General features: G+C 38.0%; 1 protein-coding gene across 9 annotated transcripts in view; it reads right to left on the reverse strand.

Annotated features, from left to right (window-relative positions):
• The window catches only part of KCTD19 (potassium channel tetramerization domain containing 19), a 21,173-nt gene continuing 6,150 nt past the window's right edge, over positions 1-15,023 (reverse strand). Inside the window, exons 3-16 of one of the 9 annotated variants that reach the window (XM_075576651.1) lie at positions 14,669-14,822; positions 13,828-14,019; positions 13,026-13,157; positions 11,464-11,692; positions 11,121-11,281; positions 10,641-10,744; positions 9,238-9,380; positions 7,211-7,294; positions 5,947-6,052; positions 4,688-5,225; positions 3,541-3,732; positions 2,489-2,649; positions 1,554-1,655; positions 13-485 (exon numbers count right to left, since the gene is read on the reverse strand). In XM_075576651.1, the coding sequence (XP_075432766.1) occupies positions 378-485; positions 1,554-1,655; positions 2,489-2,649; positions 3,541-3,732; positions 4,688-5,225; positions 5,947-6,052; positions 7,211-7,294; positions 9,238-9,380; positions 10,641-10,744; positions 11,121-11,281; positions 11,464-11,692; positions 13,026-13,157; positions 13,828-14,019; positions 14,669-14,822 (2,406 nt within the window). In that variant the 3' untranslated portion in view covers positions 13-377. The other 8 variants (XM_075576649.1, XM_075576653.1, XM_075576652.1 and 5 more) reach the window with 8 other exon arrangements.

A 15,023-nucleotide genomic window follows, 5' to 3' on the forward strand; every position in this document is an offset into this window, starting at 1 on the left:
ATCTCCATCCTACTGACAATTAGGCCCCTTTGCACATCACCCAATTTTTTAAATCTGATTTACCTATATTTACCGCCATAATTCTGTCTGCGTTTGTAAATTTAGTACCGGTAGATCAAGGTTAAGGACTGTTTAAAAATAAACCTATGCAGTCGACTAATTTTGTTAGACTGTTTAAACGTTTTATTTGGCAGCGTTATTTCAAACAAATATTGTGCAGTTATGTATTTTTAGTTAGTATGGAAATATGTAAATTAAAATACATTTACAAGCCTTGTACAAAATAACTTAACAATTCTTAATTTAATTACAGGCCCTTTCTAACTTCTATGTCAGTAGGTTTTGTAAGTACAGTATCATGACGTGCCTCAGTAAAGTCACCACAAAACTTTCCTGGGTATACAGCATGATGCCGATTTGTGGAGTCCTCTCTGTAGTACAATATTAATACACTGGCTGTATCTTCTTGCATATGGCAGGGTAAGCTGAACAGGGGGAAAAAAAGCATTCTTAGGAAAGGAATAAGCAAAAACACAGAACATTTATGATAGTCAGACATTCATTTTTAACTCTGGTAAGGGCTAAGTAGATGTAATAATTACGGAATCTGTAAAGTTCATGCGTAGAAAAGCTTGCAGTCTATTTTTGCCCAAGATGCACAGACAGAGGAGCTTGCATTTATTGGCAATACTTATAAAATGGGCTTGAAAAACACAATCTACTGCCTGGATAACAAGAACCATAGGGCTGCTCTGCTGAGTGAAAGGTTAATATTTTTGGAACTTGGGGATACTTTGTTGTACAAGACTAAATAGCAAATTGCTTCCAAAAGAGTGCTGCTAATTTATATTCCACTTTGGTAATGAATACTGTCACCCCATTTCTTCCGTGCCTAGTAGTTCTATTGTTTTAGTGCCTATTAGTCTTTTTTTTAATCCTGATAGTATAGAACACAATACATGACCTTCCATAGCAAGAGAGCACGACTATACACCTGCAATGTTTGTCTCTACCTCCCTCCAAAAAATCTCTTAACAGAATATAATGGGATACTTGGCATGCCACAAGGTGGGTGTATAGAAAAGCACATGCTTCATGTAGTGTATTAGGATATATACATACGTATGTTGTATGTATAATTTAGGTTAGACATTGTAGTACAGAATGGTCAACAAGTCTGTCAAGAAGTGCCTGAAGCAATAGGGACACCAAAAAGCCTCCTCTTACCACTTCAAAGAAGGCTACACCCATTTTAAAACAGGCTTAAAATGTTAAGAAATGTTCTACACTAGTACAGCTATAAAACATGAACATGTATGTTTTCTCTGGCCATTCGTAGTAAATATGATTACGGTATTTTAAAGTAAACTACTATTTTTGACCAAACCTAGAATAACAAAATAACCATTACTTTTTGGTAGCAAGATTTTTTTTTTATCCGTCTTTCTTCGTTTTCCGGCTGCATTATAAGTGTAATGTGAGTTTAAAAAAAAAAAAAGCAACATATATATGAACGCGTGTTCAGAGTGCCCCAGCCAGTTTGAGTGACTTACTTCCACCCAAGGCAGTAGGGTGTCATTGATGCACTTGTCATCCTTGTAAAACTCCATGCTCAATAAATCATACACAAATTGTTTTAATGGAATCTGAAAAGCCTAAAATAAGAGATATATAATTGGCAAGATTCATTACACACCTGTGTGTAATACATAAATAGTATTCTCTCACTAGAGAGAATGTGTTATGACTGAATATTACTAAATACACTTCAGTCCCTGGGAGTTGGCTTTCCAGTGTTCGTGCCGCTGATCTACGGATTCCGTTAATATTGGGTGTAATCTTCTTTAGACTTTAATCACTTATGGATCACAGTAAACAAAGAATCCCCAAAGCACATCCAATATGACAAATTATTTATTATTATGGATCACATTTCATTTTTTTAGTAGTCTGGCTACAGAAACAATGCATATGCACCAAAAAAGCATGTGTTTCAATAAAGCAGAAATATGTATTTAGCTAATGTAAGTAAGTTGCATGTAAGTACCAATAAATGTAGAGCATGGATCAATACATATGATCTAATTGGATAGCTTGAATGATAGATGAATATACCCCCAAAATTAAAGCATTTTCAATCTCTGAACAAGAGAGTACTGTGATCTTCAATATCTATATCGGTGTTTGACTCTCATATATTTACACACATTGGTTAAATAAAAAAGGGTGGTAACTGCCCATAAAGTCACATTACTTTCAGGATGTGCAACTTCTCGAGTGGTTAGTAGTAGAATAGTTTGACCTATTTGCTTAGCTGTGCTATGCCATAAGTCATCTTCCACCACGGAAGTGAATGAGCTGCGAGGTGTTTGGCGGCCTAGTCGGTATCCGATTAAATAATGACAAATATGGCTTTTAATGCCTCAATGACTTCATTACACATTGCCCTTGGAATACACAGAAACAACATTTCAAGAAGGGGACCTACCCAGAGCCTGTTCACAAGATGTATTATACTTGATGTGCTGGATTTGGGATCTTGGTGCCTTATGGAATCCAAAATGATGCCTGTCAGAAAGTAATGGCACTTCCTGGCGTAAAATATCTCATCATACGACATATTAAAACTGAGGAAGGCAACGTCTGGAACTGAAATCATGAAAACAAAGACGCATGCAGCATGAATGGCATATATACTATTTGATAAAGACATGTTCTGCCACTTTGGAAAATATATGCATACTACAATCTCGGTGACATTATTTTCAAAATACAGGTAACCCACATATTGTAATACCTTGTTGTAGCCCAAAATAGGAGTTATTTGCCAATGTAGATCTTTCAAAACAAACAGGTCTTTCTTTACAGGTGTATTAATTAGTATAACACACAATAATGAACCTAGACTTCTTGGGGATTACACGGCACTAGAATGTTGTACCAATATGAAGCATTTAACGTTCAAGCATGTGAAGAGACTGACGCTGCATCTATTCATAGCAGTAAGCAATACTGTACATGTATTATCTTTACCAAACTATTTGGGGAAACTGGAAGTTATATTTTCAATGTAACTATCCACTTTCATAAATACATCAATACCTACAATGAAATTGCCTTATAGAATATATGGGGGAAAAAATGTCATTGATTTTATATAAAACGAACTCTTTTTCAATGTAATTCTCAGACTATTCTGAGTCTGTTACATTGTAGGGCTTTAAAACATGTTTCTTTGATTTAACTTTCAAATGTAATTTTAAGCATAAACTACCTTAAAGATTGGCCATTACAAATAATATATACTTTTCTGTATTACATATAAGGAGAGTGATTGTGAAAGACATTCTGTAGGTATGCAGAATTTACCGAAGGAACCAGCGTGGTGTAGTAACAAAACTATGGGACAATTGTCTTTTCTGTCTTAGTTACTAATACATTCAGAGGACATTGTTACCATTCTTACGTCAGTGTACATACCTACATGAGAACTACATTTTGTACAGTATCAGCCAGGAGCTCCCACAATTGGTATCATACCTTTTGACACTTCATCAGCTCCACTGTTGGCGGACCTAAGGCTATCAAGTTCTGTGGTGTAAACAATGCTGTCTTCAAATGAAGCTGCAGACCCGTCATTAGCCACAAGCGAGTTATGTTCTATCCAGAGAATTGCACCAAGATTACCAACTTCATTAGCAACCAGGTCACTCAGATCAATGCGGATTGTTTCTGAAGAGAAAGAAAGGGTTGTCGGGATTTCGGAGTTATAACGTGTTGTCACTAACTTTAGCCCTGAATACATTTGTTGTATATACTTTTATGAACAATTGTGCATTTGTAATTCTGATATGTTTTAATTGAAATGACTAAAGTATAGAGAATGTAAGTGACATAGAAAGAGCACAAGAGTGGCCTCTTCTTATATTGTAGATTTAGCATTATTTTACATTACTGCCTTTTTTTAAGGAAACAGGAAATTCTGCTCTGTATCAAGATGATGACATTTGCTTTATAACTGGGGGCAAACATTTTATTTTTCCCCAATTTGTTCCAGAGGAAAACGTTTGAAGTTTGATGAGGATCCTATATTTGATTTTGATCTGTTGGCGCATAGGAGGTATACACCAACTTAGACCTGCCAGATTTAAATGACGCACAGAATAGATGGAAAACTGATACATTTACAAAGCATATTTAGAGATATTCCACTATCATACTGTGCAGTATAACTCCTCCCCTAATTGCTCCAAGAAACGACTCGTCAAATCACTCAACAATACAAACAGCAAATCCAATGCAAATAGCCTAGATATATTTACATACAAAGATGCAACCTGAAATTGACAACGTCAGCTACACATGATAATGCCCATTTAGGCATTCATACATATCCCTCAAAGCTTTTAAAGCACCATAGCAGGTACAAAAACAAAAAAGAATGCAGTATTTAAATGTAGAAACGTTTATTCACCTTCAAAGCAGATTCGATGTAGGTTGTGATAATTTTCAGCAAGTTCTTCATAGATTAAATTACAGTTCTCAATCTACACTTGAAAGCTCAGCACACTATAATTTCATATACTGTATTAAGAACTTTAATGTTTGTCCACTAAAAGGCATCACACCCTACATTGAATTTGCTTTTCTCCAGGGCTAGTACGACTACTAGAACGTTCAACTCCACCTGTAAAGAAAGTTCTGTCCTTCTCTTCCATCTCTGGTTTCCAACACTTTTTCAGGTTATCTGCCTTTTTATTGTAGCCTGAAGATATTTCTCTGTCCTCAGAACCTGAAGGTTGCCACTTAGATCCATATTCCAGTGTCTTTTCCCCTATCGCTGGAAATATCTTCTGCATTTTTGAAACATGTATTTTATCATGCTTATCACAAGCAGTTTTCTTGCCATTGATTTCATTAAATTGCTTTACAAGTGATATTAATTTTAGCATTGGTGTATCTACTGTTTCTCTATCCTCGTCTTTTCTTGCTTGATTCTTTTTGATGACTTTCTTAGAAGGGGGGCCAACCAAGTCATCTAAATAACTGGAATCCAAGGCAAAATCTTGAGTGGGAGATTGTCCTTCTGATTTCATATAGCTAACCCTTTTGGAGCCTGTGGTCAGCATGAATGGACTGTATTTTTCAGTCTCTCTGTCGGAGTCTTGGATTTCCTGAGCTTCTTTACCCTTACAGCTGTCATCCCATGGGCTACCGTTCACTTTCTGTATCCAAGAGATGAAATCATAATTAACATTGCATATATGGCTGAAGAACCCTTGATATTAGTCCATTAGCACCCAATGGCAACTTTAGTGGAACCCTAAAAAAATGCTCCTGAAACATACCATACAACTCTCTTCACAACTCAAGAACTTTTCTGGTGGGAGAGGTGCACATTGTCAGTAGTGGACCCCTTAAACTTGGGTTAATAGAGTGGATTGCTATAAAACTGAGAGGACACAAGTCTATGGATACAGGAAGCATTGTTTATGTAGAAAGAAATACGTTTGAGAATTGGAAAATGATTACAGGAGAGAATAAAAGAATGTTTTAAGTTATAAATGTTTACCGTTTCTTTTTAAATAAATTATCTACTTCCGGTTTGTCTTTCTGTAAGCCAGTTGTTTATATGGGCATTCTATAAGACATACTTTTCTCTGAACACTGCCACTAAAAATGTCTTTTCAGTTTAATTTACCCAATTTCAGCAATGTAGCAAAACAGAAAAGTAGTGTGATATATGTCCTACAGAAGGAACGCAAGGAGAGGCAGGCAGAATGAAACCATGCTATCAACATGATCTTGCTACAAAAAAATGTCAGTGTAAAAAACACAAAACTTTGTTGCTACAACCTTTAAACTTACAGATTCTAGAAGGGCCTGTGATACACACACGACAAAAAACAACATTTGGACACATATAAATCTGTAAGAGATTCTTACTTGTAAGCTTAAGTGTGTTTCTTGTTCACTGTATTGTTTTGTAGCATCTGAATCATCAGAGGGTGATGGCATCTTAAATACCGTTTCATTCTCATTAATCCATGATCTGCAAAGCAAAATAACTAAATTCATATAGGTTACCCACATTCATACATATACCGGTATAGGGAGTGTCACGAACGGCACACCTATGAGCACGTATGTGACTTGTCTATGTGACAAGGTTTAATACACACAGTTATCCAGCTGACATATTTAGCTCCCCGCAGGGTCCCTAACATTAGTAATATCTCCCATCAGTCGTTCACAAATATAACCTTAAATTGCTACCACCACAAAAAAATTGCCCCAAGCCTTATTTGCAGAATTTTGGTCTTTGTTTACAAATAAAAATATGTAATTCGCTCACAAAAATCTATTGTAGCAAAACGTGTCCCAAATATGCATTATTTTGTATTTAGCAAATTTACACAGTCACGTGGAATGTCTTCTTGGCCACGCTCTCTGGTGTTTCCAGAACACAGAGGAATTCCTTTTAAATTATATTAAAAGGATTTTTGCTTATTTCTCCTGTGAGAATGAGTTGTGACTCCAGATTTCATCCCACTTTCCAAAACCAAAACAGGCTTTGGCCACAGATAACCTCACTTCACTGGAAAACAAAGAAAACCAGCCCAGGTCACTGAACTCAATAAAAACAATACATGTATTTTTACGTTGTTACTTGTAAACTCAAGTTAACTGTTAGTGAGTCAGGTTATTAATACTGAATATTTCCTGGCCTGATCATGACAGGGAGAATAAGAATAATATTAAGCACAATGTCCAGGGGCCATCGACTGAATGGACAGTCTCACAAGTAGTTTACAAGGTCAGTGCAACCAAGATTAGATAAAATAGTTTATATATTGGCCATTATTGAGCCAATTAACATTTTGATTGCCTTGCTTCTGTTTATTATAGTTTCAGACATGTTAACTTACAAGAAGAAACATTAGCAGACATGATGAAGTCTGCACTACCTATTATGCCACTGTTGCATGTGTGGCCAACTAGACTATTATGGCAGTCCGTACAAGTAGACCTAAGCAACTGCGTAATATTAATAATCCAAATATAGGCTGAGAGTAACCGCACCACTGAAGTTTAGGAAATATTTAATCTATCTTTAACAAATAATTTTTAAATCCTGCAAAGTGTTCAATACCTTTGCGGAATTCTAAATGCAACTACACTGTAGTAAAAGCATTAAACATTAAGGTACCTGTAAGCATCGCACTGATACAGTGCTTCCACTATAGAGGGAATTTTAAACTCCTTCACCTCCTGGCAAAAAAGGCTCCACTCTCTGAAAGATACAAAACAGGATGTCACAGGCATATAAATGTATGTATGCCAATATGTCCTTTCATTTGTAAAAATGTACATTCACCCTTTGGAGCTATATACAAACATACAATAATGTTATATTTTTTTTAAATGTTATTTAATTTCCTAACTTTTTACAATATTTTTTATTTATAATTTGTCTAAAATGGACATGACTGGGATTGGTTAAGATTACTGAGATGCCATTTCCCAGTTCTGGCACGCTGTAGACAGCTCAGCAAAGTATTATTCGATTCCATCACTATCCGAAGTTGCCGTCGCAAACATGCTGTTACTTACTTTGTTTGAATTTTGGATATTTATTTTTATATGGTTAATAGAACTTTTTATTTTATTGTTCATTTCACATTAATTGCAAAGACAGAGATTCACCCGGCGCTCCTGTTTGTGTCCGTGCGTTAAACAATGTATTAATACTGTGTCAACGCTATGTATAGTGAAATGAAAAGCATCAAATAAGATGAATAAATAAAAAGAATAACTAAAACCTTAAATACAGACAATGGTGAATTGCAGCTCAACCCTCACTGGACCTTCCTTGGTGGTCCTCCGTTATTGTAGTGGTTTGAAGAATCAGGGAGTGCAGTAAACCGGTAAAAACACCAAAAAAAACACAGAAAAAAAATAGTGCAACTCTGTCTGTGCAATTTCAATCATGAGTACAGTTTTCAATGTGTGTATAATCACACAGGTGCAGGTATAGAATCAGTCCCATGTGGTCTATAGGTGGCTGGTTTCAGATCCAGTTGTTGATCATGGAAAACAGCAATACAAATAAACCACTTAGACAAGGATGAAGGTGGAAGTGTAAGTATATTGGAATACACAATGGTACACAGTAATCACAAAAACAGTAGGCAATGGCAACTTACAGGGAAGCCCCATGCAAGGGCATTGTACGAACGTCTTGGAGCAGTGTCCGGTAGTGGAGTGTGGTGAACCAGTGGGTAGTCAGCTCTTGCAGAGAAGTCGGTGCGCTGGCGGCTCCCCCGCAATGTCACACTGTGGCTCTTACTTCCGGGTTGACGCCGCGTTGCCATGTAAGAAGCCGCCGGAGCCAAGGTAAGTGAGGTTTACAGAGGCCTTCGCCGCTCCCCCAGCACTTGATTTAAGTGCCTTCGGGAAGCGCACGGGGCCTCTGTAAATCCCAGGCCCCCCACACCAGTTTCGCGCCCCCCCAGTTTGCGCACCGCTTTTCTAAATCTAAAAATCAATAACTCCGCCACCCCAAGGAAAGAGAAGGTGAGAATCCTCAGAGCTATTATTGACAAAAACATAATTGATCAGCCTCATTGCATTTATTGTGAAAAACAGCTACTTCCAAATCCATCAGCTGAGACAAATTAAGGCGTTTCTCTCGAAAACTAATTTACAGATGGTAGCACAGGCCGGGGTCCTCTCCAGACTGGATGTTCTGTTCTCTGTTGATGGGTCTCCAAAAATATAATACACCAAAGCCCTGCCGTTGGAGCAAAACGCCCCAGCCCGTCTTACAGCAGGCAAGGCGAGATCACATCCTGCCAGTATTACAAGATCTGTACTGGCTCCTAGTGGAGGAAAGGGTTCATTTTAATATCTTGACCCATGCCCTTAAGGCTATGGTTTCGCCCTCCCTTACCTTTAGAACTGCCTGATCAGTAACATTCCCAATCAGGCCCTTAGATCTGCCATCGCCCCTCAACTGATTGAGCCTGGAGGGAGCAGCAGCATTAAAAAAATCAGGAAGCTTTGCTTCCATTCTGAAAGGAATTCAAAACTTTCCTTTTTAAACAAAGTATGGCAAACAGACCCTAACACCTTGGCAGTCAGCTTTCCTGCTTCCGTTCGTGTTTTCCGCCCTTTGCATAGCTCCCAAAGTGAACTTGAGCTATAATAATGAAGAGGGTAGCATTTCCTACTCACTTAAATTCAGATGGTAGAAATAGGTTGCCGAGTCTCAGAAAATTAAGTATGTGTCGGAACATCTGCCCATCTCCTCGCACTAACAATGAAAACCCACAGGTAATCCAGTTAACCTTCCTGCGGTTCAGAAGTAGCTCGGGATACTGTCAAAGAAAAGATGCGACAATGATCCAGTAAATGTGAGCAGTTGAGCAATATAGGTGTGAAAAAGCAAGCAGTGGGATGGTTAGAAGCACTATTATTTTTAGGGTACCAACATATTCTGCAGTGGTGAGCAAGGGTAAGAAATACAACAACAACTTAAAATACAGTATATACTTTTTCAAATGTTGGTGGTGTGGCGGCATCTACGGTCATATGATCGCTTCAGCAGCAATGAGCATTCCCCCATAAGGGCTGTTATATAGTGTGTGCCTGTTCGAAGCCGCGAGCACGTGCCGCATGCTTTTTGTAAGTATACTGTGAGAGCTGTGAAGGTACAGTGTTTGTGTGTTTATGTGTGTATGTATATGTTTGTGTGTGTGTGTGTGTGTGTGTGTGTGTGTGTAATTTATTATTTATTAAAAAAAAACACTGGTAAAAATAAAATATTTATTACATTTGTGCAGACACACACACGCACACGCACGCACGCACACGCACGCACACACACGCACAGCGCCGGTGGAAGCGAAAAGTCTATCAAGGTATATCTTCTTGACAATCACCCACTTCCTGATACTGAGAATGAGGGAGTGCAGCTGCTGAAGCAGTACTGTACTTGATAAAGTACTTTTGTACGAAAAGCGTAGGCGGTTTACCTCTATCTACATGTCTTCCTATTATCGCCCTTTTGCATTTATTTGGATCCTACTCCCTTCGTTTTTGCTGTGTCCTGCTTCTCTTCTACATCTACTTGCACTCAGTCTACTAACAATTATTTTATCAAAGATTGGTTACGCTAGTACAGCTTTATTGTTGCGTTTTACTTACTTATTCATCGTGCTTAGATATGCTATTGATTTACACTTATTAGTATGTTACATGCAGACAGTGTCTCACTCATACATATATTCTTTCCAATTATTGGGAATATCCCTCTCATTTTTTGTGTGATACAATATATGTTTTAATCAGGTTTCTAATAAATGTTATATTTTATCAACTGTAGTGAAGTGATTTTCTTTTGGAGGACTCATCTTTAGCCCCCTTGCTTTTTTCTCTATAATTGCATCTAATTACAGTACTGCACCCACAACTTAATCACATGAATATATTTGATCATCACACCTTCACGTTATTATAGAGACATCAAGTTGATCAACTCCAATTTGTGAATTTCTAAAACTAGACCTACATGAGACGCAATTACCAGCAGCACAAACACAGAATTGGAACGGAGGAGAATAATCTCTTGACTGTACCTTTAGCAGAGTTTTTAGATATGTTGCATACCAGTGGTTTCCAACATAGACTTTAACAATGTGATGCATTGCATACACTCGGACATCAGCTTTCCAACGTTCACCTATGTAACAGATAATTCATATTATAGTAGAAGTTGTAAAATGTTATTCAGCTATATCCACATTCACTTCCAGAGGGGGCTGTGACATATTGCTCTGATTAGAAAGCCAGGCCTTCTGATGATCATTATATTATAATACAGTTATTGACAACCCAATGCTAAGAAGCAATGTACAGGTGTTTCAGTAAAACATGTTGGTACATGAGAAATTTAAATTGCTTAAAAAAAACGTCTGGTTTTGTTTTCTGTTAGTCGTTTATATATAGGAGACGCAATTATTTTTTGCATGGTCTTACTCTGGCTCTAAATAACAGACACAAAAAACCCTGAAGTTTTGTATAGTCAAATGCACATTATAATTTTAATAAATACTTACTAATCTTTTCAATGCGAGTGCAAGTTCTGGTTTTCAGGTATGTTCTCAAAGCATCTTTCATTGGTTGATATATTATGTCTCCTTTGTCCAAGTATGTACAAAGACCATAAATCTCAAAGAGGTTATCCGTCAGTGGCAGTCTGTAGCTTCCCAACCAATTCCTTAGAAGCCATTAGAAAAAGAATAAGGATATTTTTAGTGCATTATCTTTTCGTAACACATAAGAGATTGACGTAATTTCATTTTAAAATATTTGTGTTCTTGCAAAAATAATTCCACCAGGCCAAAACAATAAAGGTGGTGTGCATTTTCTAAAATCCGTGTCAAACCGAGCAGGACCTACTTGACATGATGAAAAAGAGTTCCATTGCCAGTGATGTAAAGTTTATTTCCATCTACACTGCTCTCCAGATGGAGTTGTCCTAACGCTGAATCAGGGTACTTTACTAACAATCCCAGAGACATGGTGTAGAAAGGTTTTAATCCTTTGGGAGACACTAAATTATTGTCTGTCAAGGTGTCCATGGAGCACGGGAGTGTCAATGTTTCTGTGTTATCTTTGCTGTGGCTTTCTGAAAGTAGGAAAGCAATTTTAAAAACAATTTTGCTACTTTCTTGTTGTTAGTGCTTGAGGTGCTTATTGCTATTAAATATTCAATTATACAATTTTTAGCATTATTTGAAAAACTAGCTTTACAGCTAAACGATCTAAAATAAAACAAACAGATTCAAAAATAAACTGGGTATCATTTTTTAACGCATACAACAGGATAACCTCTACTCCCTCTCAGTGGATGCTTTGGCATTACTTGCCATATATTTACTTCAGCTGTGTATGTTAAAACAACAAAAACATGTATTCCACGAAAGTCATATTATTGAGTGAAAAACTTTTCATTTTCTATATATATATATAAAAAAAAAATGTACTAAGTTTCTGTTTTTATCCCTAATCTGAAATCGTCAGAAACAAATCCTGATGTTCTCCAGTGAGAAGCACCTGAGTACAGTAGCTATTTTATTTGCTTTTCTTGATACTAGGGATGGATTATAACCATTTTTCTTTCTTGCTCAATTACAGATTATTTACACAACTAAAGTACGAGACATAAAATTAAACATTGCTGTATTACAATGCATTTTTTAACGAGGGAACATCTCACTATGACCCATATCCACAAAAGGGTGCTAAGCTTTAGGATGACTTTACGCCAACTGAAATAAATTGGAGTAATGGCGTGCAAACGTTTAGCAGCCTTTTGTGGATATGGGCCAATGACAGTTTGCGATACGACCTGAAGGCTCCTTCTATACATATATGTAGCTTAAAGAAGTTACAACAAAAAACCCTTCCTACAGTAGGTCTGTAATTTATTTTATGTAGCTCTTGCTAATGCTGTCCTCTAAACTATGGTAATAACCAATAGAGAAACCCCACAGTCAGAGTTTCTCCTGCTGCATGCTGAAGTTTAGCGAGTATAAGAGGCGGACACTGGTGGTGTACTGCTGCCATTATTACAGAATTTATATTAAATGCTTTTGAGTCTCCATTGATCAAGAAGAAAATAAGTTTGGGCAGTTCAGAGTACACTCAAATGTTGTATTGCTTTATACTGCGGAAAATAACATGCTGTTTTAATATTTGCTTCCACTTCTACATACAAATCAATCATATATATCAAATATACAAAATAAGCTATATTTAACAATTATATGTTATCTACAGGCACATATAAATGATAGCAAGAACTGATACCTATAAAAATCATGGGGTTCTTCAATTGTCGTTAAAATATGATTTTCCCCATGTCTTTCTTTGTTCTGTACCCCAGAAATGTGAAAAATTAAATAAACTATTTGTGTTATAAAAAAAAAATTGTCAAAAATATCATGGGTTTCCCATACCTAGATTTCTCTGCCGAGTTCTCACGGCGTCGCTGAGTTCGGGAATTCCCAACAGTTCAACTTCTGCTTCCAGAACCTCAAAGTCAGAAAAACTGTCAGGCAACAACATCTTACCAGAATGAAGGAAGTTTGCTAATGAAAGAGGGAAAATAGAGTAACATCAACTAATCATAAGTAGAATATGAGAAACATATACTTTATGGAAGCAATGATACTGGACCATATTTACAAAGCAGAGCTATTCCATAAGACATCTTTCACATTCATTTGAATGAGCCAAAGGGCATCACCCGGTGATTGTCCCTTCCTCCCTTGTTCTGCAATATATTGCAGCCAAACGGTGCAGAGAATGTGTTGTAGACAAGGATTGCAGGCACTTACCACCGGTCCCCCGGCGATTCCTTCAATGGCAGCCTTCCTCCTGCAGCGTCACGGCGTTATGGCAAAGCATCACCATGTGATGTCATGTTGTCATGGCAACGCTTCGCCATGTGCCATCGGGTCGCCATGGCAACCCGGCAGGAGATGCTGCTCCAGGGAAAAGTAAGAGACACTCCTCCCCTCTCACTCACTTACTCCAACACCCTCCTCCCGACCCAACAAACATACCTTGGGGCAAGGAGAGATCCAGGAACTCTGCCGCTCCCTCCTCTGGGCAGAGTATTGCAGTGACCACCAGGCTGCTGCATGGGGAGCCACAGCACTGGCCCACTGGGGCAACCCTGATTGGCGATAGGGCAATACGCCTCTGGTTGCAGGTTCCTCTTGAAACAAAGGAGCTCATGAGCGATTTCTTTCTTACCTATGAAGCGGAAATCACTGGATCTGCATTCTAATAAGGCGACATTCTCAGAGATCCACAGCAAATTATCCTCGGTTACTAATGTTGGATATTTCTCCAGAAAATCCACTGGCAGGAAGCAATAATGAACTTCCTCCTCTGAATCTAAAAGTGGTGTGTCTATTAGTCCAAGAGGAGTTTTGTCTTGGAGGCCTGAATAGAAAAATTGAACAAACAAACAACTTTTTTTAATTCCCCCACTGTCATGCATTATGCCAGTGACTAACAACAGTGGGTTTGGGAAACCCTAGGGATTTGTGAGGTGTCTCCAAGGGGTTCCCCAACTGCCCAGGTAGTATAGTGGGTTGCTGAGCTAGTGTGGGCACTGAACACTAAGTAAGGCCCCAAACTCCACCTTAGTGTGGGCGGTATAGCTGTCAGTCACTGCAGGAGTTTCCAAAGTAACGGGATGCACAGTAATTGAAAGCGATAATACCCAGCTTGTCAGCACACAAGGAAGTGCAGTTTGGGACATTATTAAGTGTGTGGTCCTCGCACTCTCAGGACACTACACAATTTTGTTAGCAATAGTCTGATGAGGAAGCAATAAGAATTCTTAATTACGGGTTAGCTGAACAAATATTTTCTAGCAGGGAGTGCACAATGTAAAAAAGGTTGGGAACCGCTGTGCTATGCCATTAAATCACATACTTCAGCTGTATGATGTACAAGACACCGAGTGCACAAACGCCATCAGAGCATGCATTATACACACCTACAGAGCAGGTACAAATTCACAAATAATGCCTCTGTGAGCCCCGCTGGCAATATACACAGTGACATATTGCAAATAAGACATTACCTGTAAATACTGGGCTTTTCATTGTAAACTCTGACAGCCGGCTGTTACATTTTCGAGTTTTCCAGTAGTTTATTGATGCTCTCTCAGTGACTGGGATTTCTGCTGCTGGTCTTGCACGTAGATGGTGTTTTCCTTCCCTTAAATTATCCAGAGCCTGTCAAACATAACAAACAGACTTATTTTAACTATAAGTCAAAACAATCAAAAACTTGCTTGAAGTTCTCCGGCAGTAAAAGATACGACAATGCGTTTTCTAATCATTAATTTTAAAAGATTGTTTCACAGACTTTCTTCTCCTATTCTAAAGGTTGGCAACACCAGTCCCCAAGAGCCACCAACAGGCCAGGTTTTAAGG

Source organism: Ascaphus truei, chromosome 19, assembly GCF_040206685.1.
Source record: "Ascaphus truei isolate aAscTru1 chromosome 19, aAscTru1.hap1, whole genome shotgun sequence".
Taxonomy (NCBI): Eukaryota; Metazoa; Chordata; class Amphibia; order Anura; family Ascaphidae; genus Ascaphus; species Ascaphus truei.